This window comes from Chelonia mydas, chromosome 4 (genome assembly GCF_015237465.2).
Source record: "Chelonia mydas isolate rCheMyd1 chromosome 4, rCheMyd1.pri.v2, whole genome shotgun sequence".
In the NCBI taxonomy this organism is placed as follows: Eukaryota; Metazoa; Chordata; order Testudines; family Cheloniidae; genus Chelonia; species Chelonia mydas.
The window spans coordinates 103148322-103174323 of NC_057852.1; the positions used below are offsets into that span (position 1 = coordinate 103148322).

General features: G+C 41.9%; 1 protein-coding gene across 9 annotated transcripts in view; it reads right to left on the reverse strand.

Annotated features, from left to right (window-relative positions):
- Window positions 1-25136, reverse strand: part of PCDH7 (protocadherin 7) — a 386108-nt gene extending 360972 nt beyond the window's left edge. For 8 of the 9 annotated variants that reach the window (XM_043544550.1, XM_043544549.1, XM_037897964.2 and 5 more), the window contains exon 1: window positions 20547-25111. In XM_043544550.1, coding sequence (XP_043400485.1) covers window positions 20547-23711 — 3165 coding nt within the window. In that variant the 5' untranslated portion in view covers window positions 23712-25111. Of the gene's footprint in view, window positions 1-20546 lie in introns of all 9 variants that reach the window. The other variant, XM_027830801.3, reaches the window with a different exon arrangement.
- Between the last annotated feature and the right edge of the window lie 866 nt (window positions 25137-26002).

Here is a 26002-nt window from a genome sequence, read left to right on the forward strand (position 1 = left end):
CATCTGACTGATTCTTTATCATCAATGCACAAAGGAGAAACTGTCAAGGAACAAGAGAACAGCTCAGACTCTAATGAAAGGCTGATACCGAGAAGATCAGAGTGGGAGATTAAATGTCCTAAAAGACTGATAGAGACTTGCTAAACTTCCTGGAGAAGGGATATTTGAGGAAAGTCAGTGGTAAAGGCTCAATTGAAAGTGATGTTCTGGTAACCTCTCCTCTCTAGGTAGTGACACACTGGGTTTAGGGAAATGTACTAGATGGGTTGCAAATTTAATGTATGTGTTACGAAACACTTGTTAACAGTTTATACATGTATTTAAGAGTAATTCATTTTTCTTTAAGAGGCAAGATGTTTATGAAAGATTGTGATTTGGAGACACTCCTTCATAAGGGACAGAAGGAGATTGGATCCTGCCCTTTGGGGTGGTGGGAAGTCTTATGGGGGCATGCCAGAGCCTCTCCTGCAATCACCCAGTAATGGCAGTTTCTGCAGTTCCAATCCCATGAGGTGACTGGGCTCAGCTCCCTGTTCTGGGAGTTGAGACACGGTGCACGGGCTTGCCACACCACTCAAGTTTGGCCCAGCCTCCATTTCATCACGATGACGGGGCTGGCCAGACCAAATTTGAGTGAGTGGTGCTGCAACCCCCCTGCACCAGGTCACACAACCACTCACATGAATTTGGCCTGCCCAGTCCCCCCATCAGAGGGCCAAGCCAAACTGGAGCAGCTCGGCAACCCCAGATATCCCAATGCCTGGAGCAAAGAGCTGAGCCCAGCTGGTCCCATGGGACAGAAGCGACAGAATTTTGTATAGACATTTTCCACACGTGTTAAAATGAAAATTCTAGTACAAACTTAACTATTGTTGCACTATCAACCCACGATAATAAACAGAAATACTATAAAGAAAACTCCTATTCTAACACTCATCAGTTAGTACCTACTTTAGTAGACAAGAAAATGAAAAAGAAGCTTTTGGTTATGAAACGTAGATTATGCTGCATATTAAAAATATAGATTTTTAAAGATATTTAGGTGCCTAAGGATGGAGATGGGCACCCAGTGGGATTTTTAGAAGCGCCTAGGTCAACTCCCATTCAAATCCCAGGCACTTCTCAAAATCCCTCACATGCCTATCTGAATCTTTAAGTGCCTAAATACCTTTTTAAATCTGTTTTATGTATCTCATTTTTACCATGATAACCAACCCAAAATTCATATATAGGATCTTTCAACAGTCCCATGGCTAAACAACATATTTTAAAGGAACCTTGTATGGAACCCTTGAAAACGAAACTTATGCTGCTGTAAATCTCAGTAACACTTCTGACTTCATTTACGCCAGTGTAAACATATTAAATGATATTTATTTATTTATATTAAATATAAATTGACTTCATCAAAGTCGCTAACATAAATCTGGAATAAAACAGAACTCATTATCTGGTTAAAGTCTCTCAAATCTCAGTGTGCTAAACTGTAATTTTACAACCTATCCTGAGTAGGGGGAAGTGCACAGCTACCCATCTTCCAAAAGCACTGAAGAGAATGAATAGAGAATCCCAATTGCTCTGCTGCTCCTCCCAGCTCTGGGGAGGGAGTAAATTACTTCATCCCCTTTCATGGAGCAGTTTACTCTTCCTGTACATCCACTCAGTTACCCTGGCTGGTAAAGAGATGGAATAAACTAGTGCTCCTCCCACAACCCACTCCCTTCTTCACTACTTGCTTTTAAGAGAGTATATTGGGCAAGCACATGGTCACCTTACTGCAGCCAGTGTCACAATCTGAGCAGTACTGAGCAGGGTAGTAAAGGTTTGTGGCAACCTAGCCCTATGTGGTTTAACGAGTGTGGTGCTGGCTTTCCCCTTCTTGTTCTTGGAAGCTGCTTTTTCTTCAGTTATAAGAGATAGGAAGACATTCTACCTAACAGCTACTGAAATCACAAACTCACATGTCATTTAGTCACTAGTACTTAAAAGTTTTTGGTTATTATTCATGTTGCAGACATGCCAATTAGTATTTTCAGGCTGCAAATAAATTCTGTAGGCTACAATGTTGGAAAATGTAGCCACTATGTCTATATCTTTTTGTCGTAAACCTTTTATTGACAGAAAATATATTTGTTTTGGACCACACAGAGATGCTTTTTGTTCTGGCTGGGTGATCTACCATATACAAGGCACCATTATGGAGCTGTAATATTTTAATATCACATTTCTCTTCAGTGTTCTTAGGAAACACTAAACTGGGAGGAGAGATAGATACGCTGGAGGGTAGGGATAGGATACAGAGGGCCCTAGACAAATTAGAGGATTGGGCCAAAAGAAATCTGATGAGGTTCAACTAAGACAAGTGCAGAGTCCTGCACTTAGGACTGAAGAATCCCATGCACCGCTACAGACTAGGGACCGAATGGCTAAGCAGCAGTTCTGCAGAAAAGGACCTAGGGGTTACAGTGGACAAGAAGTTGGATATGAGTCAACAGTGTGCCCTTGTTGCCAAGAAGGCCAATGGCATTTTGGGATGTATAAACAGGGGCATTGCCAGCAGATCGAGGGACATGATCGTTCCCCTCTATTTGACATTGGTGAGGCCTCATCTGGAGTACTGTGTCCAGTTTTGGGCCCCACACTACAAGAAGGATGTGGAAAAATTGGAAAACGTCCAGCGGAGGGCAACAAAAATGATTAGGGGACTGGAACACATGACTTATGAGGAGAGGCTGAAGGAACTGGGATTGTTTAGTCTGCAGAAGAGAAGAATGAGGGGGGGTTGAGAGCTGCTTTCAACTACCTCAAAGGGGGTTCCAAAGAGGATGGATCTAGACTGTTCTCAGTGGTAGCATATGACAGAACGAGGAGTAATGGTCTCAAGTTGCAGCGGGGGAGGTTTAGGTTGGATATTAGGAAAAACATTTTCACTAGGAGGGTGGTGAAACACTGGAATGCGTTACCTAGGGAGGTGGTGGAATCTCCTTCCTTAAAAGTTTTTAAGGTCAGGCTTGACAAAGCCCTGGCTGGGATGATTTAGTTGGGGATTGGTCCTGCTTTGAGCAGGGGGTTGGACTAGATGACCTCCTGAGGTCCCTTCCAACCCTAGTATTCTATGATTCTATAATTCTATGAAACAGACTAGGGCAACGCAGACTTCCATTAACTCCAATTTATTTTCAGTTTGCTTCCAAATGAGACTACTTTAAGCTATTTAACTTTCCTTGAAATATAATGAAGACAAAGGAATATTTGTCTGTCTTAGGTACTCAGAGAGTACTACATTACTGTAGTACTGGAGAACATCACAACACCCTCATGAGATATGGAAGTACCGTTATCCTTGTTTTACAGAGAGGCTAGGTAATTTTCCCAAGGTCAAACTGGGGATTGCTGGAGAAGGGACTTGAATGTAGATCTTCTAAACCCTAGGCTAGCACCCTAATCACTGGACCATGCTCCCTTTCCCATGTGGTTTGTCCATGCTCAACACAAATCAGAATATATTTTAACAGTTTAATGTGGTTTCAACAATAATGTTAACTAATTCCTTTCCAACACCATATTAGAGCAGCCATATTTTGGGAATTGGTTCAAATGATCTTGCAAAAGGTATGTAGAATGCAGGAACAGGCACAATAGTATTACATCACAGCAGCTTGAATTGAACTATGGGAAAGACACAGGCTCTCTCAGTTGTTTGACCAGCTGTGTTCAATATATTAGCTAATACTTCTTTTGTTTCTTGTTAAACTCTTAAGGCTGATGATCCTACTCTGCCTTCTTTCCTTCTTCCATATATTCCTTATCCTCAAAATCCTCCTTATACCTTCAACTTGGCATCAAGTAATTCTATACTAAAAAAAATAAAACTGTCACACAAGTCTTGTAATATGATGTGCATCTACAACTCTATTGAAGCCAATGAGATATGCCAGATATTTATACAGGACTTCCCAAGAAATTAACTTTCTAAATACTTCCTATTTGAGCTCCTACTATATCCTAAATATCTTCTACCTTCCCTTCCCCTCTTTAAAATTATGCCAGAAACCTGAGTCTAAATATAGCTGGGGGTCATTAATGCATAAAGAGATATTTTGCTTTCTTTAGAAAGAGCATGCAGAGGTCTTCTTTGCCTCATTTTTCCCCTTCACTGCCAATTATACAGAAACTCTCTCCCTAAGCCTCTCACAAAAAAGGATACCTTGCTCTTGCATTATGGCTAGATAGAGGAGAGGGGTACTATTTCATTTAGGTCTGAAATGCTTGAGCCTTTTTTGGAAGAAAAAGGTTCATGAAAACCAGAGGATTAGTCATAATACTGACATTTCTATTGTTTACTTTCAACAAGTTAGGTCAGACCCAGGTGCGTGCTAGATTGATTCTCATTTTAACTCCTGATGTGGATCCACAGTCACAGAATCAGCTTGAATTTGAGAATCTTTCTTCCATTATTATGACAAAGGATGGATTCCTCTATAGGAAATCAAGGTCCAAAAGGGAAGAAAGACAATAAGGACATTGCAGTGCTACATATTAGGGAAACTCTGCAGCTGAAGCATTTTTCTGCTCTCCCTGTCTTATCTTTTGCTCATGAAGCTTCAAATGCCTAGTGTTTCAAAGAAGCCTCAGGTTAAAAAAAAATGAGTCCAGTACTGCTGAGCTTCCAACATTTTCCATAATCCAGCAGAGAGAATGAAGCTTGAAAAACGTTCAGTGTTCAAAATTTTCTTATCGCTTGGTTGCTTGCTGCTCACTGACATCTGCCTCCCAGTGAGACAGTGTGAAAACTAAACCTGTTTGGTGGGAAGAATGAAGTCTGGAGTTAAAGTGTAAAAACCTTCAGGATGTCACTGGGGAAAGAAAGACCAAAAATTCAGGCCATGAAGACCTGGGACTGACATACATAGTTACTGAAGAATCCAAGGGTACATTGGAAATGCCACAAGAGGTCAAGATTCCCCTATATATGAGTACAATGCTTTTGATCTCTGTTCTACTGCATCACTAGAAAAATATCTCCCTCCAAACACAAACCTTATAGCAATGTTCAATTTATCTGGTTCTTGAAACAGCTTTCCATAAAAGTAACATACAATGATTATTTTAAGGCTCACCAGATGGATTTATTTCATCAGAATCTTTGTGTTTAAATAAAGAAACTGAGAATGAGAAAAATCTTTGGATAGAATTGTTTCCATCTTAGGTTTTCTTTATGTTATATTGTCTTCATTTCTTCATACTAGTTGCTAGCCTATGCCTTGTGTTAGAATTCTTTCAAAATCTTTCCATATATAAGCTTACAAAAATTCAGGCAATCATGAAAGCACAAAAAGATGCAAATTTCTTATCTATATCCCCCAGCATGTTTAGCATGTATTGCTTTTGAAGAAACGGAAGGTAAAGAAAAATCATTTTCTCCTAAGTCCCCCCACCTCCCAAAAATATTTTCCCCAAATGTTTAATAAAAGACCTGGACAAAAACTACAATGTTAGAATGATTTAAAAAAAAAAAAAAAAAAAAAAAGCAAACACACCTTTCCTTTGGAGTTTGTAGCAAAATTCGGGGGGGGGGGGGGGGGGGGGGGGGGGGGGGGGCGCTGAACTCTCTCTCTAACGACTCTCCTTTTTATCTCTAAGAAAATTCTTCCTAAAATGCTAGACTTTTCCTCTGGAAGAGAAAATAAATACCTGCAATTTTCTACCATAGAAAAAAACTATTAAGAACAAAAATGTGACTAATATAACTTGGACTTCTCTTTTTCTATGACATTGTTCCTTTTTAACCTCAAGATCAGACTATCGCAATATGTTCTACAGGCTACACCTTAAAACCATTCAGAAACTGAAACTGATGCAGAGCACAGCAGCTTACATGTCGAGCAGGATATCTCACTGGGAGTATGTGAAACCAGCACTCCAGGATCTGCACTGTGTTTCTACTGGCCTCTGGGTAGGGTTTAAGGTGTTGGCCATTTAAGGCCTTAAATGGCCTTAGGATGGCCTATTTGAGGGATTACCTCTCTCCAGGTACCATGCTGCCACAGGAGCATAGATACACAGATACATTGATATTAAGGTCAGAAGGGACCATTATGATCATCTAGAGCAGAGGAGCTCCAGGTGAATCGCCCTCATTATAAAAGACAGGGAACTGCTGGGAGAGTTTGTCTGTGAGGTCTCTAGGACTCTTGAATTTGATGACATTCTGGGCATGCTGAAAAAGACACCCCAGCTTGATAGGGGTTTTGGAGGAGGCAGAGTGTATCTTTACTCTGGATAATTTCTTACTGAAGTCACTGGCAGTTTTGTCTGTGTAAAGACTGTGCTATCACACCCTGTATGAAAATACCATATATGATCAGAATTCAGATTCCTGATGTTTCACAGTACAGGGAAAGCTTCAGGAATTACTCATATTTAAGGCTAAGATTTAGTCACGGGTGTTTTTGTAAAAGTCATGGACAGGTCACATGCAATAAATAAAAATTCATGGCCATGAATATTTTACCAAATATTTTACCAAAAATATCCCTGACTAAATCTCTACTTCTGGGCCCCCCACTGCTCCAGTACTCGTGGTTAAGTGCCCCCCGACCGCTGCTCCTGGGATCTCCCTCCAGACGGCCTCCAGGCACCCCGGGACTGCGGCTCCAGCCACCCTGGGACCGCTACTCCAGCTGCCCCGTGACTGCTGCTCTAGCTGCACTCGGCCGCTGCTGCTCCAGCGATCCCCAGGGTACCCCCAGGACCACTGCTTTGGCACTCCTTGGAGCCAACCACACCAGCCACTGTTCCGGTAGTCCCCAGAGCCAGCTACCTGGAGCCGCATGAACAGTGGCTGGTGCGGCTGGCCCCGGGGAGCCCCCGGGACCACTGCTCAGATGCTCCCTGGGGCCGCCCCCCAGGACTGCTGTTTGGGCAGTCCCCGGGACCAGCCACACTAGCCGCTCCTTGTGTGGTCCCTGGAGCCAGCTGCCCGTACAGCTGGCTCTGGGGCAGCCCCCAGAGATGCCCCCAGGTCCACTGCTTGGGGCCAGCTGATTGGGTGACCCTGAAGTCAACCACACAGCCGCTGTGGAAGTTACAGAGGTTACGGAATGTCACAGAATCTGTGATTTCCGTTTCCTCCATGAAATAATCACAGCCTTACCCATATTTAATAGCGTTGTCCACAATGGGTCCAAAAAATAAAAATTGGATTGCTAAATTCATGCTCTATATTGTGAAGTAAATACTGCATGTTACAGACTGGAAAATAAAATTAGCCACAACATTTTAAAAATACCTCTGTATTTGGAAATTACACTTTTTAGAGACTTCATGTATTGTACTGTTCAAAATTTTAAGGTGTCTTTTACTAAAGTTACAATGTAACACTTTTTTCAGCTTGAACACGTCCTTTTAGGTCCATTATTTTTTCTTCCCAAAAATGCATTATGAGGGATTTTAACCAGGAGACAGAGTCTATTCTGTGAATATGTGAATGAGAGAACAAGTTGTATAGCAGTAGTATACAATACACTTATACTTGGGGGCCCTCAATGTACACATACAGCTTCCATTAACACTGATGAGTTATACATGTTCATCATGTACAAAGTCCTATCCTATCCTATCCTAAGAATAAATTAGTACTTAATATTAGCCAGTGCTATTTTAACAACTATTAGTATTAAAAAGAGTTAAACATGAAATAAAGGTGAGAAACATTTTATGATTTTGGCTCTAGGGACACTGTCTTATCAGCTCAGACAGAATAGATCAGGTTCATAATGATAAATGTATGTTGTCATAATTTCTCACTGTCACGGTGTACTGCAGCCCTAACAGCATCTATTCTTGTAAAACAGACTTGCAATCAAAAAGTTCAAAATTAATAGCTGTGAAATCTCAAGCACGCATAAGCATGTGTTTTTATCACTTCCATGCTGTGCAGATTGGGTACTCTTGTTATTTATTGTTTGTGACAGTGAACAATTCCCACTTGCTTTAGTGCAAAAGCGAAGAGCTGTTCACATGTAACCAGTAAGGTGAAGAATAGATTTCAAACTGTTGGAATCATTGTGCTGGAACAAAATTACATGGATCATAACAAAGCCTTCTTTCAATGCCCAAAACAGTGGCTGCCCCACTATTCTTTTTAACCTTTATTCATTCCCTTCTTTAAAAGCTTCTCTCATATCTAACATTCATATCTAACATGTTCTGTGTTTGTACAGCACCTAGCATAATGGGGTCCTGGTCCATGACAAGGAATCCAAGGTAGTACGATAATACAAATGCACTAATATTTTTTAAAACATGAAAATTTTCCTCATTTTGCAGATTACTGTTATTATGACCTTTGTGCTAGGACTTACACAAACCCGCTTTCGTAAAGTGATTTGATATTCATGAGTAAAAATGTGATATATAGTCCCTGCCCTGTACAGTTTATAATAGAGCCTAAGACAAAACTCAACAAGTGACTGACAACTAGTAGGAGGGAAAAGGAAGGAAGAAATAGGGTAACAGTAACAAATATGTGCCACTATAGGCTAACAGCATGCAAAGCTTTATGGTTCAATTTGAGCTCATCTGTTGGCTACCCACTTCTGTTCCCAGAAATCTTGGCAGGGGACTCTGGGTACATGTCAGATTTTTCAACAATACCAGTTTTCTATAAAACTAACTCTATTTTAGTGTGAGTAGGATTCTTTTTTAAATTATTATTATTTTTCCTGAGATTATTCTTAAGGAAATTAAATGCATAGATCTCTCCAAATGGTGCACATTTCAAATGAGCAAAGAAGAAAGGTTAAGAGTAGTAACTGCACTATTATATGTCTCCATCTGATTTTAACATTAACTCACAGAAAAATCTACCATTTATCAAGACAGCAAAAAAGAACTGCCTGTGGGCAATACCATTATCAGTGCACAATTAGTTGGAGATTGAAGACACTAGCTTTAGATACATTCTCATGCTAGTAATCTGAATCCTAGTAGATTGGAAACCAGTGTCTCTTGATGAAATGCTACTTATTTAGCTATGGACAATTTGATTAGATGTAAGGGTAGTAATAACAAAACTAATAATTCCAAACTCTACATGAAGTGGTGTTAGGTCATATTTTAATTGAGATTTTTTTAGTAGCGCATACAAAATTATAAAATGAAACAGGATACGTTACAAGAGATGCTTTTATAGCAAAGTCATTTTCCCTTAGTTGAAAAAAAAATTATGAATGCTAAAAAGAAGTCTTTTCTTCTGTCAATTACTATAAACCCATCGCAAAGTATGAATTCCTAGTTCTTAATGCTAAGTCTTTCAAATCCTTGGACTTATTTCATTTATTTTTTTTCTTTGATAACAGATGGATTTTCTTTTATCCTTAGTAATTTGCATCAATAGTAGATCATGAAGTCTTATAAATACATAAAGCCTTTTAGAAACATTTGATAGAGGGAAGCTTTAACTAGCCCTTTTATATTTATGTAACATTAATTCTCCAGGGAGGTTACCATTTAACTTGAAGAGTTCAGTCACTTTCTATACTTAATGAAGAACAAGTAAAAACACACACTCTAAATTCAGCACACTAGATTTCTATGGAAGCACCCTGAATTTCAGTGTTAGAATGTTCAAGATGAATTACCAGTATATTCAGCTAAATCTGAACAGCCAACGGAATATAGCAAAACCCACTCCCTGTTGAATACCACACAAGTCAAAATCTATTTTGCAATACTCTGAATAAGCAGGCTAAGTAAATCTGTTCAATCTGTTTTACATGCAGGGAATTTCATATTGCTCTTTATCTTCTCCTCCACACAGAACACAAACTAGTGCTAAAAAAAAGCATACTTTTAAATCATATTTAATAAATATATATTTAGAATGATCCCAGTTTTGCAAAGACAGTTAATCTTTTTATTTGTTGTCCTCATTAGTAGACTACATATGAGTTCCTCCAAGACATCTTTTTCTAAATTCAATATAGTAAAGGACAAACATATATCATAAAGCCACTCAAATAATATACTCTTTTCTGTTTACAAAAATGCAAACAAATTACAAATTTGGGACCTGATATACCACTGTGTAACTACAGCTTTATATGCTAACAACTCCCCTGAAGTCAAGAGAGTAACAAGAGTATATTCTGGTGTTTCATAGCAGTGATCCTGCTCTCATCAGTCATTGAGTTTTGTTGTTAACTTAAATGTGAGTAGGATCCCTCATAGCTCTCATAAAAGGCCAATAAGCATAAAGAAGAATAACTAGGCATGGTTCTGATCTCAATTCTACTTGTTTTACATCTGTTCAAGTTAGTTATTGATGTATGTGAGATCAGAATCATCCCCTTTGTCTCTGTCGAAAGAATCCATACAGTAAATCAACACATATTCTGCTAAAATATGTTGTTATATGCCTAGCTATTTACCTTATTTTGCACTCTTATCTGTATATTTCTTTCGATATTCTAGATTAAAATTCCATTTTGTATATGTATATTAATTGTTAAGTTACAAGATGCACAGTATGTTTTATAATTTCTGGAAGAATTTACTGATGGTTCAAAGCCACAGGGAAAATGGATGTTGCTTAATTTAGGACCCAGTTTTGTCATCCTATTTATATACGCTAAGCATTACCTGCTCTATGAATAATCTAGTTTATTTTAGTAGAACTACTTGTGAAGTAAAATATTACTCAATGTGAGTAAAGGTGACAGATTCAGTCCCTTAGATGGCAGGCAGCAGAATGAAATTGCAAGTACATATTCAAATCAGTCTTATGAATGAGTTTTCTAAATCTGTAAAACAGTTATATCCCAAGATCAGAATGGAGGGTCACTGGCTGAGCATGTAGTGACCTGTAATTAAACAGAGGTCTTGCAATTTCCAGTACAATTATTCCCACTGAACAAGGATTCACAAAATTACTTGGAGAAAAAATAACTTTTCTTTCAAAGGACTCAATTACTGCTTTTTGGTAAACTCATAAGGCAACTGTAACATAATTATATATTCATAAAGTATCAGTGATTTTGTTTTCACATCAACTAAAATCTCCCTTTTTTATATAATGAAGTACACACACACACACAATGTCACTACAACCTATTTAGTGCACATGGAGGGAGATCAGGAGCTTTATTCACCACTGTATTATTCAAATTTTATGTCCATGTAATGCCACTGAAAGTAATGGAATTACACTAGCATAAAACTGGAGTAACACTCTAGAGAATCAAGCCAAATGCATGTTAAAAGCAGCAAAAAATAAAATTGGGGGAGGTAAAAATAATAAAATATTAACTTACACTATTGTAGTGAAAACACTGAAAAAAAACCAATTTAATTAAATGTCTATTATATTACCACCTGCTATTACTTCATTAGTCATTTTTCCATTTTTCTTTTTAATCTTCATTTTAGGAGACATAGATTCCAATGAGAACATTTGTTGTGGGTTAAACTTGGCATACAGAATTAGAGTTTTAAACTTAGTAAAGTACATAGATTTGCCTAGGCCAGATTTGCTCAATCAACGTGCATGACCCCAACTGGGTTGCAAAGTTTTAATTTCAAAAGTAGGCAAGCATTTTAGGTCAAATCTGTCTCATCTGTATGCACACTAGGGGATAGCACACCATTGCATGATCAAATATGCACAATGGACTGCCCAGTAGATTGAACAAAGATGTCTGAGCGTACATAGCCAAGTACTGTCAATTAGTATGATCAAGAACTTACTTTAGAATGGAGTTATACTCTCTTGAACCTTATATCCAAGAGACATAACTCTGGGAATATGGTTACAACAATGGTTCTGCATTTTGCATTTGTTATAGGGCCAAATCCTGCTCACTATACTCAGGCAAGTAATATTGAACAACACAGTCAAGGTTCTAAACCATTAATAATATAAAAGGTGAGGTTTTTGAGGTATTTCTTTTTGAGCTGTTGAATATGAGCCAATAAAATAAAATCTTGCTACATAATAGATTATGCTTGCCAATGTTAGGATAGACCAAGCTAAGATTTTTTTTTGGGGGGGGGGGGTATAAAATGCTTGTTTTGAGCTCCTAATTGTCATTTATAAGATAATAATTAGTGTACTATTTGTGATCCTTTGTGAGAATAATAAAAGTATGCACTGGAAGTTATGCTTTGTACAAGCTAATGTAGGGATGGCAGTAGAACAAGTTTCTGAGTGGGGAAATGACTGGTTTAAAGGATGAAAACAATGAAAAAGAAATCAGATCATTTTTTAAACCTCTCTGTTCTGAATCTGACTGAAAAGCACTGTTCTGTTCAAACAAGCTTGCATAGCCAATGTCATGAATCCATAAGATTTTACTGGTTCAAAGTGTTTTGTTTGTTTGATAGTTAGTTTGTTGGTTGGTTTTTCCCCCCTTACGGAAAAAATACTGCACTTTTTAAGCAACTCTGGTTATTCAAAAGGAGTACTTGTGGCACCTTAGAGACTAACCAATTTATTTGAGCATAAGCTTTCGTGAGCTACAGCATTCGATGAAGTGAGCTGCAGCTCACGAAAGCTTATGCTCAAATAAATTGGTTAGTCTCTAAGGTGCCACAAGTACTCCTTTTCTTTTTGCGAATACAGACTAACACGGCTGTTACTCTGAAATCTGGTTATTCAGTGTTCACATTTTATGTTAAATTATGTCTCCTATTTCCTGAAAAGTGTGGGACAAACTCTACTCTCAAATACGACTGTGGCAATCAGTCAGCTTCACTGAACTTTCACTGGTATAATACAAGAAAGAATTTGGTCCCTGATTCAGTAAAGTACTTGGGACTACTCACATACTTAAAGTTAGGGACATGTTTAAGTAGCCTGCTGAACTGGTGCTTTGGTACTGAATGTGGTTTTGGATTTTTGATACTTGTAAGTCGCCTACAAAAGTAAATTACAAAATTATGTTATCAGTATTTGCTGAATTTCCCCCAGGCTGAGAAAGGAACCAAGAACATAAAATACTTTAAAGCTTACTTTATTTTCTTTCATTCATGCAATTCTCATAATATCCATCCCCACCACTCTCAGTTGATTCCCCTCCAATCTGATGTGCTATCACACTGATACAATAGCGACCTCAGAAACACACTGGTTCCTGCAGCTGCCCCATCACAGTGCAGATGTGTAAATAAGTATTGTGGATTATTTTTTCATATGTAGAATGTTTTTTCCAAATTTCTTTTGTATTCAGATTTTTAAGGTCAGAGGGCCTATTATGATAATTTTATCTGACCTCTTGCATGACACAGACTGTTAATTTACATATGATGGTATTTGGTTTTAAATAATTTTGCAAATTTCAAAAATCATACAAAATAGTAACAAACCCCAAGACTGGTTCTGTGGCATATGTGACATACCAACATACTACATGTTAAGGCATCAGGTCAGAGTGGAAATTAACAAAGCAAGATAGGAATGGGCATTGTGGGATCAATCTGAAAGAGAAAATATAATGATATTTTTGCATAATAACACTCCGAATGCCCTTCTTATACTGGTTTTTGGGGGCATTCAGCACATATTGGTAAAGTTATATGGATTGGGTAATTTACTTTTGCAAGTCACCTTGCATGGCATGGTAAATAAATATTAAGCTGTCACTTACATTCTGTGCAAAAGTTGGAATTGTTCTCTTACTATCTTTTGGTTCAAAAGAGATTTATGCAATGTAAATCTTTGTTTCCTTTTAGATATTAATTCATTAATGCAGGTGATAGTTAAGATTGAGTTTAATAATGTCATTTCAAAATATTTGCAGAATATAACATTTAGAGTAACACTGGAAATGCCCAAAATGTGATAGAATTAGGGACAACAGAATCTCTCTCTTAGATAAAAGAAATCAAGCCAAATAAAAAGGATACTGAGCACATCTCCCAGACATATGACATACATATTCCTTTGTTAGAGTATGAAACAGTAAAAAGATATGGAGAAGCTTGTGTTGTAATTTATATGCAATATATTTTACCAATCCTATGAATGAATACAGGGAATTCATTTTATAGCTTTAACAGCTCCTTAACACTTACTATAAACAGAAATGCTGAAAACATGCTTTAGAAGCCTGGCTGTAAGATGCTGAACTGTATTTCTCAAACATGTGTAACAAAGATGTACTTTAAGTATTCCCAAAAGGAAAAGAAAATAACATAGCATGTTTAAACTAATTATAGTAAAGAATTTAGAGTGCTTCTAAAGGATTTAGGTAATTAGCTAACAAGAAAAATACCAACAAGATTTGAACTCTGAAGTCTGATGATTTATTATTATGTTTTACTGAAAAACCTAATCATGGCCAAGTTTTCTATTTAAGGGCAACACACTGAAAAGTTAACTGCATAAACATTCTAAAACTTCCACACATCAAATTTACAATTAAATCTGCCTGTCATTTCAGGGCAGAAGTTAGTCTGCAAAAATACTAGTCAGTCAAACCGCAATAAATATTGGGGCACAAGGTATCTAAGCAGGCAGAAATGAAGAAGCATATATATATATATTTATATACACATATATATATATACACATATGCTTCAGTATCACAGGTGTATAAGGACCAATATTCTCCACCCAATCATTCCACACTTAGTTTATATATATATATATATATATATATATATATATATATATATAATTAATTTAGATATTTAATTTTTCGGAGTATTTTAATGTGCTCAGGAAGAAAAAGGAAATAAAAGTTCTGAGAATATGTTTGTATCAGTGGGTCATGATACAAAGACTGATGCAGCAATAATCAAATTGCTGAACGTCTTACTGGTCTAGACAAATATCCATACAGACAGTCAGGGAGCTGTCAAAGTTAGTAAATCACACCCTATCCCTTTGAAGATGCCTGCTTTCCCGCCTGTCCTCAACAGTAGGCATTCTTTAGTCCTTCAAAGCATGACACTCCTCCTCTACTCAGATTCCATCCCTTTGGAATGAGGGGGATGATTGTAGTAGCAAGTTAGCTGTTTGCACATAGGACATGAGGGTTTCACTGAACAGGAAAATAAAGCCTTTACTTGTTAATTGAACACATTGTGTTAAGCAGAGCTAATAAAAACTTCAAAAAATGTATCACCATGTTTAATTAGTCCCTGTTTTCAAAATGATTTGTTACTAAGTGACAAATATGGAACATTTCTAAAACCAACTGTAGAATATTTACTGTTTTGCAAACTGAAGATAGAACATTTACTTATGCTTTTGGAAACTTCTCTCCAAACTTCATCCATGTTAAATGTTAAAATGTTACACCTCATCACAAAGCTCCACACTTCTTTGCTACAATGAGCTAGTGCTAAAGTAAGATTTTTTTAAAACATTGATTAGACTCAAGAAAATTAGTCAAGGCACAAGTCATGACCAACTTTACTCTCGGGGATTAGTCTGTAATTCTTATAAACTGCCTTACATACATTATCATGAAGAAAGCGGATGTTTGCTTGGCTGGTTAAATTTTACATTTAAGATTGACTGCTCCTTGATGCACCAGGCATAACCTCTCATTAACATCAACGGGAGTTACATGTGCATACTGATGGCAGAATGGATACTTTTAATTTATAGTTACAACTCACATATCTGATAAGCAGCCATATACAATGTTTCCACAATCCAAGAGACTGTTAATGTACAATACCTGGGTAAACCAATTAACTGAATAGCGTACTAAGAAGATTTTTTAAAAATTAATTTCTACAAATTGTATTGTTATCGAGATGTGACTGGGTAGGCCTGTCACCACACTTAGGTGTGATAACAGTTTTCTTCACTAAGCAGCACATTTTCCAGATAGCAAAAGCATGAGGATAATTCATAAAGGATTATAGAATTGGATAGGCAACAATGTATCTCAAGGAAAGAGATAATGACATTCACAGATTCTTACATAGCTCTTTCTAATCACACTGAAGGTGACACATATTTCTTTGAAAAAGGCATCCAGAATATTTTAAAGATTCCATTTTTCAAATATCATGTTTGTATAGCAAGCAAAAGAGAAACCAGTGGACATCAACAGACCACAAAAAAGAAAAGAAAAGAAAAGAAAAGAAAAGAAAAGAAAAGAAAAGAAAAGAAAAGAAAAGAAAACCCTCTAAGGAGCCTCTAGCAGACGTTAACATGAAAATCTCACATGCATGCCTAAAAGTTTCAGTGGATGAAATCTGCCCAAATGTCTTTTCATGTGTTTCTCTATTATTTTGCATTATAAAGCAAAGTGGAATATAACTTACAAAGATTAATTTACAAGAGATACTGCATATCAGACAATTATTACTTCTGGTTTACCATTATGATTAGGGAGCCAATCTCCTCCAAGCTGCTGATTGCTTCTGTGATGCGCTGAACTTCCTTAACTTCTGTTGCCTTTGCTGGAAGTTAAGGGTGTTCACCACCTCACAGGTAGTGGTTAGCACCTTGAAGATGAGGTCATCAAGCCCCGATTGAGCAAAGCACTTGCCTAAATCCATGCCTGTTCAGCAAAGCATTTATGCATATGCTTAATTTTAGACAAATGTTTAAATCCCACTGAAGATAATGGGACTTATGCATTTGCTTAAAGTTAAGCATGTGGATAAGTGCTTTGCTGAATAGGGATGGACTGCTAACTCAGGGTCTAAAATAATATACTATTTCTGACAGAATCTTCACATTAATAAGACAAGAACAACCTTGAAAGAGGCTCCTTCAAGGTAATTCGGGGGGGCGGGGGGGGATATAGAGATTTGTTGCAAAGTGAAGGTTAAATGTGATATGTGTCATAATGCTATAATATCTAAATAAACTTTATTAAAAGTAGTGTATCCAATACAAAATTTAGTTATAAAATCTATTATTTTTAATACTTATGCCAAGACGTGTTTTTGTTGTTGTTGTTTATTTTTTCTGTTTATAGTGTTTCATATGGTACTGCACCAAACAAAATGCCCTGAAGAACTAAATATGAGGTACTAAACTCTAAAACTAAATATATGTTGCCTTAAAGAAAAAAAAGTACAACACAAAATCAGAATGGAAAAGCATTACCTGTGTACTCACTTGAGCACACCATTTGGTCCTGTAAATGGAGACCTTTCCCCTGACAACAATATTGTGGGTATGAAGATGTATCAATTACCAAGTCTAATTACATTAATGGATAATGGATATCACCCTCATCTACTTCAGGACCGGTACTTGCTGGTTTGTCTATTTACTTGTCTTTAAAACTTTATGCACTTTCTAATCTCTCCATGGAATAAAGGCAACTGTCAATGAGTAAATGAGGAAAGACATGCAAGTTTCAGCTAAACTCTTGCTGTAATATGCATGCTAACGTTCCACTTGTTTTACCTTGTGTGTGCAATTAAACTATGATAAAATTAATACTATTTGATAGTAGTTTATTTCTAAATGTGTCACCTTGCCTTCTAAACAAGATACTGAGCATGAATACCACCTGGTTTAAGTGTTCAAGAATATGAATACCTACTCTGGTGAGTCAGTCAGTGCTCAAATGGTAACGTTTGAGATATGAAAAGTGCAGGTTATTTATATAAACTTCCACCTGATATGCTCACTATTATGTTAAAATAAAACTTTAAAAAAATAAAAGCACAAGAGCACATAAATGTCACTCAGCAGCAAGTTAGCAAGTGCCCAGAGGATGGCTGTAACAGAACAAGTCTGCCAAAAAAAATCTATCCTGTAAACTTTTATTTAACATTATTCTTACTGTCCTCTGAGTCAATACCCTGTGTCCTGTCTTTAATTTATATGCATGTTTTTGTGTGTGTGTATGCTGACCATTTCGATAAGCTATTTATTTTGTCCAAAGAAAACTTCAGTTACAATACTTATAAAGATATTAAACCAAAATGTTAAGTAATGTCAACTTTTTAGTATATTTTAAATTTCTATCTTTACACATTAAAATATCAGCCATACATTACTCAATTATATGGAGCTTTATAACCAAACTACTATCACAAAAAGCTGTCAGACATTAACCGAGAAACTGGGGGTGGGAGGAGGGGAGCTGTTTTAAAGTAGATAAATTAAGAGGCTTTCTTGATGTGTTCCTTCCACTTTTACATGGAACAATCAAAGTGTAGTAATCTATTTTCTTCTCCAAGGACATCTCGTAATGTATTGTACATCAAAAATATTTCCCGGGAAAACATTCTAAATAATTTAATAAACAAGATACAATCAATATATTTTTGCACAGTAACCTCAAAGAAAGCACTTATCAGCACAAGTAGTCATTTGTATAGTCTAATCTCTTACCAATTCCTGCATTTAACACACAAGCCATTTTTTCACCAAAAACAAATTATACTTTTCACAGTCTTTAAATCATATTTTGAGATGAATTCTGGCATCAAGAAAGATTTAGTATCTGATTAGCATGGATTATACCTCATGTGTTGGCACAATGATCACTAAAAAGGCATAATCTAATATGTTTTTAATAAACCTTAGTGGATGGAAGCTTGTGAACTTTTTTAGTATTGTACATTTTATATAGGCAATATTTTAAAAGGTAAATTTATAATAGTCTCCGTGGGAGAAAGTTAATGAAATGTTTTTCCAAGAAACGACTATGTCAAATGTTCTGTAAAACATTAGTATGACTAGTAAAACAACACACACACAAATATTAGCTAATACTACATCAATCACACAGTTTTGTAGCTCAGCTGAAAGAATGAATGGCTCATGAAATTCACTTCTACTTACAATATTTTATTCCACCATGCAGAATGCAAATACTGGTTGCATATTATAAAAGTCAATTTCAGTATACTAACAGACATCTCAAAGTATAAAAATGTAGTTGTGTACCATATCTGCATGTTAATATGTGGGAAAGAAAGCATTTTTGTCAAATTTGTCAGATTTTCCATGTTCCAGACTTGGCACCATATTTGCATAAATCTGCATTCATTTATCTACAGTATCTTGCATAATGTGCATAGTAGCTGAGAAAACTTTCATAATGTTCATCTTATGCAGATCTCCGCCATGACAGTACCAACTGCAAAACATTTTTGTCAGCATATAAGCTCCCAACAAAGTAAGTCAAGGAAAATGATCTCAGTTCAAAATTAAACATATGCTTTATAAAATAAAAATATAGGTTTGAATTGTAATAATGGCCTGATTCTCCACTATGTTACACCAATTTGGCGCTGTGACTTACCCTGGTATCTTTCTTTTATACTGGCAGAACTCCATTGACTTCAATGACTGATTCACATCAATGTAACTAAGATCAGAATCAGTCCCTTGTATCACCCTTAAGTTCAGAAATATTTTACTGAGTTGGGGATACCACAGAAATCAGTACCACCGCTACTGACATTCACATACCACTCAGTGTGAGGGTGGCACAACTGGGGCCTTATGAATTTAATATAATATCCTCCAAACCAGTTAAAATATTATAGAAGTAGGGGCTAATTCTTAGCTCACTTGCACTTATCAAGAGTCAGTCTTCTGAAATCAATGGTATTAGTGGTATAAAGAAAAATATATAAGCGCGATCACAATCAGGCACATATATTATAGAGAGATCTGAATCTTAATGAATGACCCGTAATTAGATCCCCCAACCTTTTAACATCGTGGCTGCAAATTCATATACATATACACACAAAGCCATAGAGAGTGTGAATGAAGTCAGAGGATAGCTCCCTCTCTCAGTAGGACCCTGCTGCCTGGGTGGCAGGAAAGAATTCTCTCTCTCTGAATGGAACCTTGTTGTCTAGTGGATGCACCTCCCTCTGAAAGAAAGACACTGATGGCTGCCTGTTTCAAAGGGACTCTGGTGGCTGGCTGAGTATGTGTGGAGTGTGGTGGTTGGTGGCAGTGGGTAATGGGGATGTCTCCGTTTCCCTTAACTGCTTGTTGTGCTTACTACTGGCTGGTTATCTGTGGCTTAAAAGCTGTGTGGTGACGGGGAGAATGTCTGCAGCTCCCACGTTGTGCTTGTTGCTGGCTGGATGTGTGCGCTGGGGGCTGATAAGGACGTCTCAAGTTCCCTTCTAGGGATTTACTCGATTGCTGGTTTGGAGGGAGGGGGCCCTCTGCCCTCACTCTCATAATCTGTATTTGCTACAGGCTGCCTCCTGTGTTTGTGAGGCATGGGAGGAGGAGGAGTAATGTTAGTGGCGAGTCCCCGACTCCTTTATCTGCTCATTACTTACTGCCAGTTAGCTGGCAGGCTGTATGGGGTGAGGGAGGGTATGGGGTGTCTTTGGTTTCCTTACTTACCAGCTGTACTTGCAGCTGGCTACGCTGGCTGCCTGCAGGGAGGAGTAGGGGAGAGTACCAAGAGGATCCCCTGACTCTCTCGCTAGCTTACAACACTTGGTGCTGGCTAGTGGGCTGCCTCTGTGTGTGTGTAACTGGGAGGGTCCCCAACTCCCTCACTTACTTGCTGGGGGTCGGGAGGGCTGGCTGTGTGGAAGCGCGGTTGGAAGTAGTTAGGGGGTGACCCCAGCACCCTTACCTGCTTGCTGTACTTGCTGCTGGCCTGACAGCTGTACTCGGAGCAGTGATCCGATCCAATGGAGATGTTGTCTCCTGCCCCTACAAAAGTATTGGCCGGGGGCAGTTCCTGCACGGCCTGGTGCTTTTTCCCAGCGGTGGGGGACTGCGGGTGAAGCTGGACAGTGGGGAGCGGCGAGCTGGATTTGTAATGCCTGGCCAGGTCCGGGCTGCCCGGGCCGCCGTTGACCGAGCGGTATCGGCCCATGCTGGGGCTGTCGGAGAGCTTCTCGTTGACGCTGTCGTAGCGCTGCCCGTTGGGCTTGGAGGCCTCCACGGTGACGATGCTGCTGTAGAGGGGCTGCTTGCCCTTCTTGCCTTTCTTGTCCTTCTTGGGCTTCTTGGCCTTGTCGTGCTGCTGCGGGGTGAAGAAGTCCTCGTGGTCTTTCTTGCCCGCCTCGTAGCCGTGCTTGCCCTTGGAACGGCAGTACCGGGCCATGACCACCACCAGGATGAGCAGGATCACCGTCATGATGCCGGCCACCACCCCGATGACGATGCTGAGCCGCTGCTTGCTCAGCTCGTAGCTGGGGTCGCCGGCGATGTCCTGGGCCAGGGGCGTGTGCAGGCTGCGGGCCACCTGGCTCTCCACCACGGTGGCGTTGGAGAGGCTCTCGTTGACGAAGACGTGGAGCAAGGCGGTGGTGGACTGGGGCGGCTGGCCGCTGTCGTTCACCTGCACCACCAGGCGGTGCAGGCCGTAGTGCTTGGGGGCCAGCTTGCCTACCAAGGACACCACGCCGCTGGCCGGGTCGATCTCGAAGAGCTTGAAGGGGTTGCCCCCGACGATGCTGAAGTTGAGGTCGGCGTTGAGGCCCGTGTCCGCGTCGGTGGCCAGCACGGTGGCCACCACGGTGCGCAGGTTGCTGGAGGGGGGCAGGACGGTGTAGGAGCTGTTGCTGGGGAAAGTGACGGCGGGCGGGTTGTCGTTCTCGTCCATCACGAAGAGATTGACTGTGGCGGTGGCCGAGCGGGGCGGCTCCCCTCCGTCCAGCGCCTTGACCTTGAAGGTGTAGCTGGTCTGCTGCTCCCGGTCGAAGGAGATGGTGGAGTAGATGGTGCCGGTGTCGTTCTCGATGGAGAAGATGCCGGCGGCCTGGTCCTGCTCCCCGGGCTGGATGGAGAGGCTGAGCTCGGCGTTGCGGCCCCGGTCGGAGTCCATCACGGTCACCATGCCCACGGGGCTGTTGGGCTGCAGGTTCTCCTTCACGTAGAAGGTGAACACGTCCTGCATGAAGCGCGGCTCGTTGTCGTTGCGGTCGGCCACCCGCACCACCACCGTGGTGGAGCCCTGCAGGGCCGGCGCCCCCTTGTCCCGGGCCGTCACCTGGAACTCGTAGGTGTCGCGCTGCTCGCGGTCCAGCACCGCCTGCACCAGCACGTCCCCGGAGTCCGGGTCGATGCTGAAGATGCCGCCGGGCGCCTCCGAGGAGAGGGGCGAGGGCTCCAGCGAGTAGAAGATCTCGGCGTTCTTGCCGCTGTCCGCGTCCGTGGCCACCACCGTGGCCACCCTCTCCCCGGGCGAGTTGTTCTCCGGGAAGGAGACCTCCAGCACGGCCTGGCCGAACACCGGCGGGTTGTCGTTGGTGTCCGCCACCCGCACCAGCAGCGAGTTGTTGCTGGACAGGCTGGGGCTGCCCGAGTCCACGGCCACGATCACCACGTTGTATTCACGGACGGCCTCGTAGTCCAGCGGGGCCGAGGTGTGCAGGAAGTACTTGCGCTTGTTCTGGGGCTCCCCCTCGCCCTCGCTGGCCGGCTTGAGCTGGAAGGGCACGTCCCCTACCACCGTGCAGGTCACCACGCCGTTCTCGCCCTGGTCGCGGTCGGACACCTGCACCAGGGCGATGGGGGTGTCCACCAGCACGTCCTCGGCCACGCTGGCCACCCCGTCCCGCAGCGGGATGCGGCCGATCTTGCGGATGTCGATGGTGGGCACGTTGTCGTTCTCGTCGCGGATGTTCAGCACCACCGTGGCCTTGTCGGTCTTGGGCGGCTGGCCCCGGTCCCGGGCCATGACGGTGAAGCGGAGCTGGTTCACCTCCTCCCGGTCGATGCGGTGCAAGACGCTGAGCCAGCCCGAGGTCTCGTCCAGACGCAGCAGGCGCCGCACCGACTCGGTGGCCGCCCCGAAGACGTACTCGATCTGCCCGTTCACCCCCACGTCCAGGTCGGCGGCCCGCAGCTGCAGGATGGGGGTCCCGGGGCTGCTGTTCTCCGCCAGGTCCGCCTCGTAGACGCTCTTCTCAAAGCGGGGGCTGTTGTCGTTCACGTCGGTGATCAGCACCCTCAGGATGGCCTGGGAGGAGCGGGCCGGGTCGCCGCCGTCCCGCACCCTCAGGCTCAGTTCATAGGAGTCCCTCTGCTCTCGGTCCAGCGCCCCCTTGACAATCAGCTGCGGCTGCTTCTCCCCGTCAGGGGTGTCGGCCACCTGCAGCTCGAACACGCTGCTGCGGGCCGCCCCGTCCGGCTCCTGCCTCCTCTTACTGCCGCCGGGGTAGAGGGCGCTCTCAGCGGCAGAAGCCGACCCCCCTCCTCCGCGTCTGCCCCCGTCCCCGCCGGGCTCTTGCAGCAGCTCGTAGCGCTCGATGCCGTTGCGGCCGAAGTCTCTGTCGGTGGCGGTGGGGAGGAGATAGAGGGTCCCTACGGGCCGGTTCTCCTCCACGGTAAGGGTGAGGACGGGCGAGGGGAAGGTGGGGGTGTTGTCGTTGATGTCCAGGATGATGACCCGGCCCTCGAAGAGGTCCACCCAGCTCTGCGAAGGGCCGATCACCGAGACCTCGAAGTCCAGGAAGCACTCGTTCTCATCGAAGATCATCTGGCACTGCGGCAGCTTCTCGCGGTCTATGCGCCGCTCGGTGGTGCTCAGCTCCCCGGTCATGTTATCGATCTTCAGGTAGTCGGAGCCCGACTCCAGGCTGAATGTCACCTCTCCAGAGCCAGTCACGATGCCCAGGTCCGAAGCCACGTTGCCTATGCGGATGTCGGCAGGTCCTTCCTCGGCCAGCCGGTACCTCAGCAGCTGCTTGGCCGCGGCCAGGCTGACCCAGAGCGGCGGAGGCAGCAGGAGCAAGAAGCAACAGCAGCAGCAATGCACAAAGCCAAAGAGAGTCCGCATCTTCCTCATCTTCTTCTCACCAAAAACCCCCTCCTCTCTCCCACCAACTCCCCCGACAAGCCAACAGAAATGCTCAGCGTGCGGATGATCAATTATAAAATCCTTCTCTTCCGGGAAACTTATTGTCTCATAACTGGTGCAATCGGTGATCAAAACCCTAGTGTTGGCTCCTCTCCTCCCTTCCTTCCAGTTGCAATATGCTTACAGTTGATGGGACAGTGTATTTTGCGTTTTAAAGATTCATCTCAACAGATAGGACGGGATTTTCCTGCTCCTCCTCTCTGGTTTTGCTGTAATCACTTTGCAAGGTTTGTAATAAAAGCAGGAGCAGCACGGCGCTATTCGAAGCCCCCCCTCCCCAGGTCGCCTTCTTTGCTCCTAGAGTTAAGTACAATTCACACTCTTCTCCCTCTGTCTCTCTCAGCCGTTTACGACTAAGGCATTAGCTCTTTTCTTTCCCCACTCTGCACGCACACGGAAAAAAATGTGAATCGCCTCATTCAAAGGAGTTGTGTCCGGAAAACTCCCAATCCTCTTAGCAATGGGCAAAAAATACAATTAAATAACTGATCAAAATAAAAAAAAATCCCCAATAATATCGGTAGCTGTACAGTGGGAAGGCGAGAACCCCCTGTATCACAGAGCAGTCCACAGAAAATCCCCTTCGGTTAGCAGAAAAGCACCCAAATCCATCTTCACAGATCGCCTAAAATGTTCAGTTCTTTCTCCGTAGAGGATTTTTTTTAACAACTCTGCGCAAGGTCATTAGTCACAAAGCAACGCTACAAAAACTGCAGAAGCCGTTTGCCCAAAATTTCCAAAGCTGGAGCAATGCACATACACACACACACACAAGAGTCCCAAGTTTGTTTTTGCATCCGCAGTTTGTGTGTGTGCCTTACCTGCATTTGCACTGCATGTGTTATAGCAATCTGGATCTGCAGCACTGTGAGAGCGATTCACAAATGAGATTGCAGTCAGTCTCTCTCTCTCTCTCTCTCTCTCTCTCTTCCTTTCCGTCCCAATGCAGGTAACCAGAGCTGAACTTGATCCTTTCAGTTCAAAGGTTAGCAACAAGGCTATGTGTCCAAAGGCGATTATTGCTTTGCTCTCTCGTTAATATACCCGGAGCGGAACGAGATGTAACTGGATCCCCCACGTGAATTAACAGATTCTGAATTACATCCATATAAGCGGAATGGCAAAGGGGCGGGGAGGAGAGCCGCGGTGCGATTTATAAAAATGCAGTCCTCTTTGCAAAGAAAACGATACCAGTCAATTGTCTTCCCTGAACCCCACCGCCTCGGCGGGTGAAATCTTGTGCCTTTCAGAGAAGTGTGGTTCAGGCGCTTTCGCAGCAAAGCGGCTTCTGCTTTAAAATGTTGAACGGCGAGTGAGGCGCCGCTTCCCGCTCGGAAAAAAAGCAGTAAACCAGCAAGTTTGCCCAAAGTGGTGAGAGCTGCTGGAGCCTCTCTCGGCGGCTCTTCCCTGACGCTGCAGCAGCAGAGCCGCCTGCGCTACACACGCCGAGAGAGGGAGGGAGGGAGGACGAGCCAAGCGCTGCACTCCAGAAAGCCCAGCCTTACCCTCTGCAGCTGCAAGTGGGATAGCTGCTGATCGCAAAACACCAGTCCAGTCTTCAAGCCCATCCTTGGTACACACCACAGCGCTGCTGCTGTTGCTCTCTCTAACCCATGGTCTCCTGTGATTTCCTCCCCCCTCAAGCCACCACCACCTTCTGACTCTTCAGTGATCAATTATTGTTAAGCACATTGTTGTTCTTTCTTTTATTTTAGAGCCCCTGGGTGCGCTGGTGACGGCATTTTGTGGCATCATGTTGGTCAAACAACTCATTTTGCATAGATTCCCACCTTTTCTGTCCGCTGGTGCTTCTCTGAGACGGATGATGAGCTGCAGTGACGGTAACAGGATCAAACTCCAGGGAGGAAAGGGGAGTGCATTAGAGAGCTCAGGCTTTCGCTGGACTGTTCCCCAGTGTTGGGGGTTTTGTCTTTATTGTGCGTCTTTCAGTGATTTGAATGCCCATTTTCAACGGCATCTGTGTGTTTCTTGGGAAAATTGGACCCTCAGAGAAAGAGAGAATGTGTGTGGGAAGGGTGGGGGAGGGTTAGGCAAATAAACACATGTAAGAAGAAGTAATAGATGTATTTCCGAATAGGGACTTGCTGCTTCAGTGATTGCTAAAACGTAGTGTCACCTACCAGGGTAGGTAAGAAATAAACTTTAATGTGAAAGACCTCGACACAACTTTGCTTATTCTTGCGTCCCTAGTTCACTTT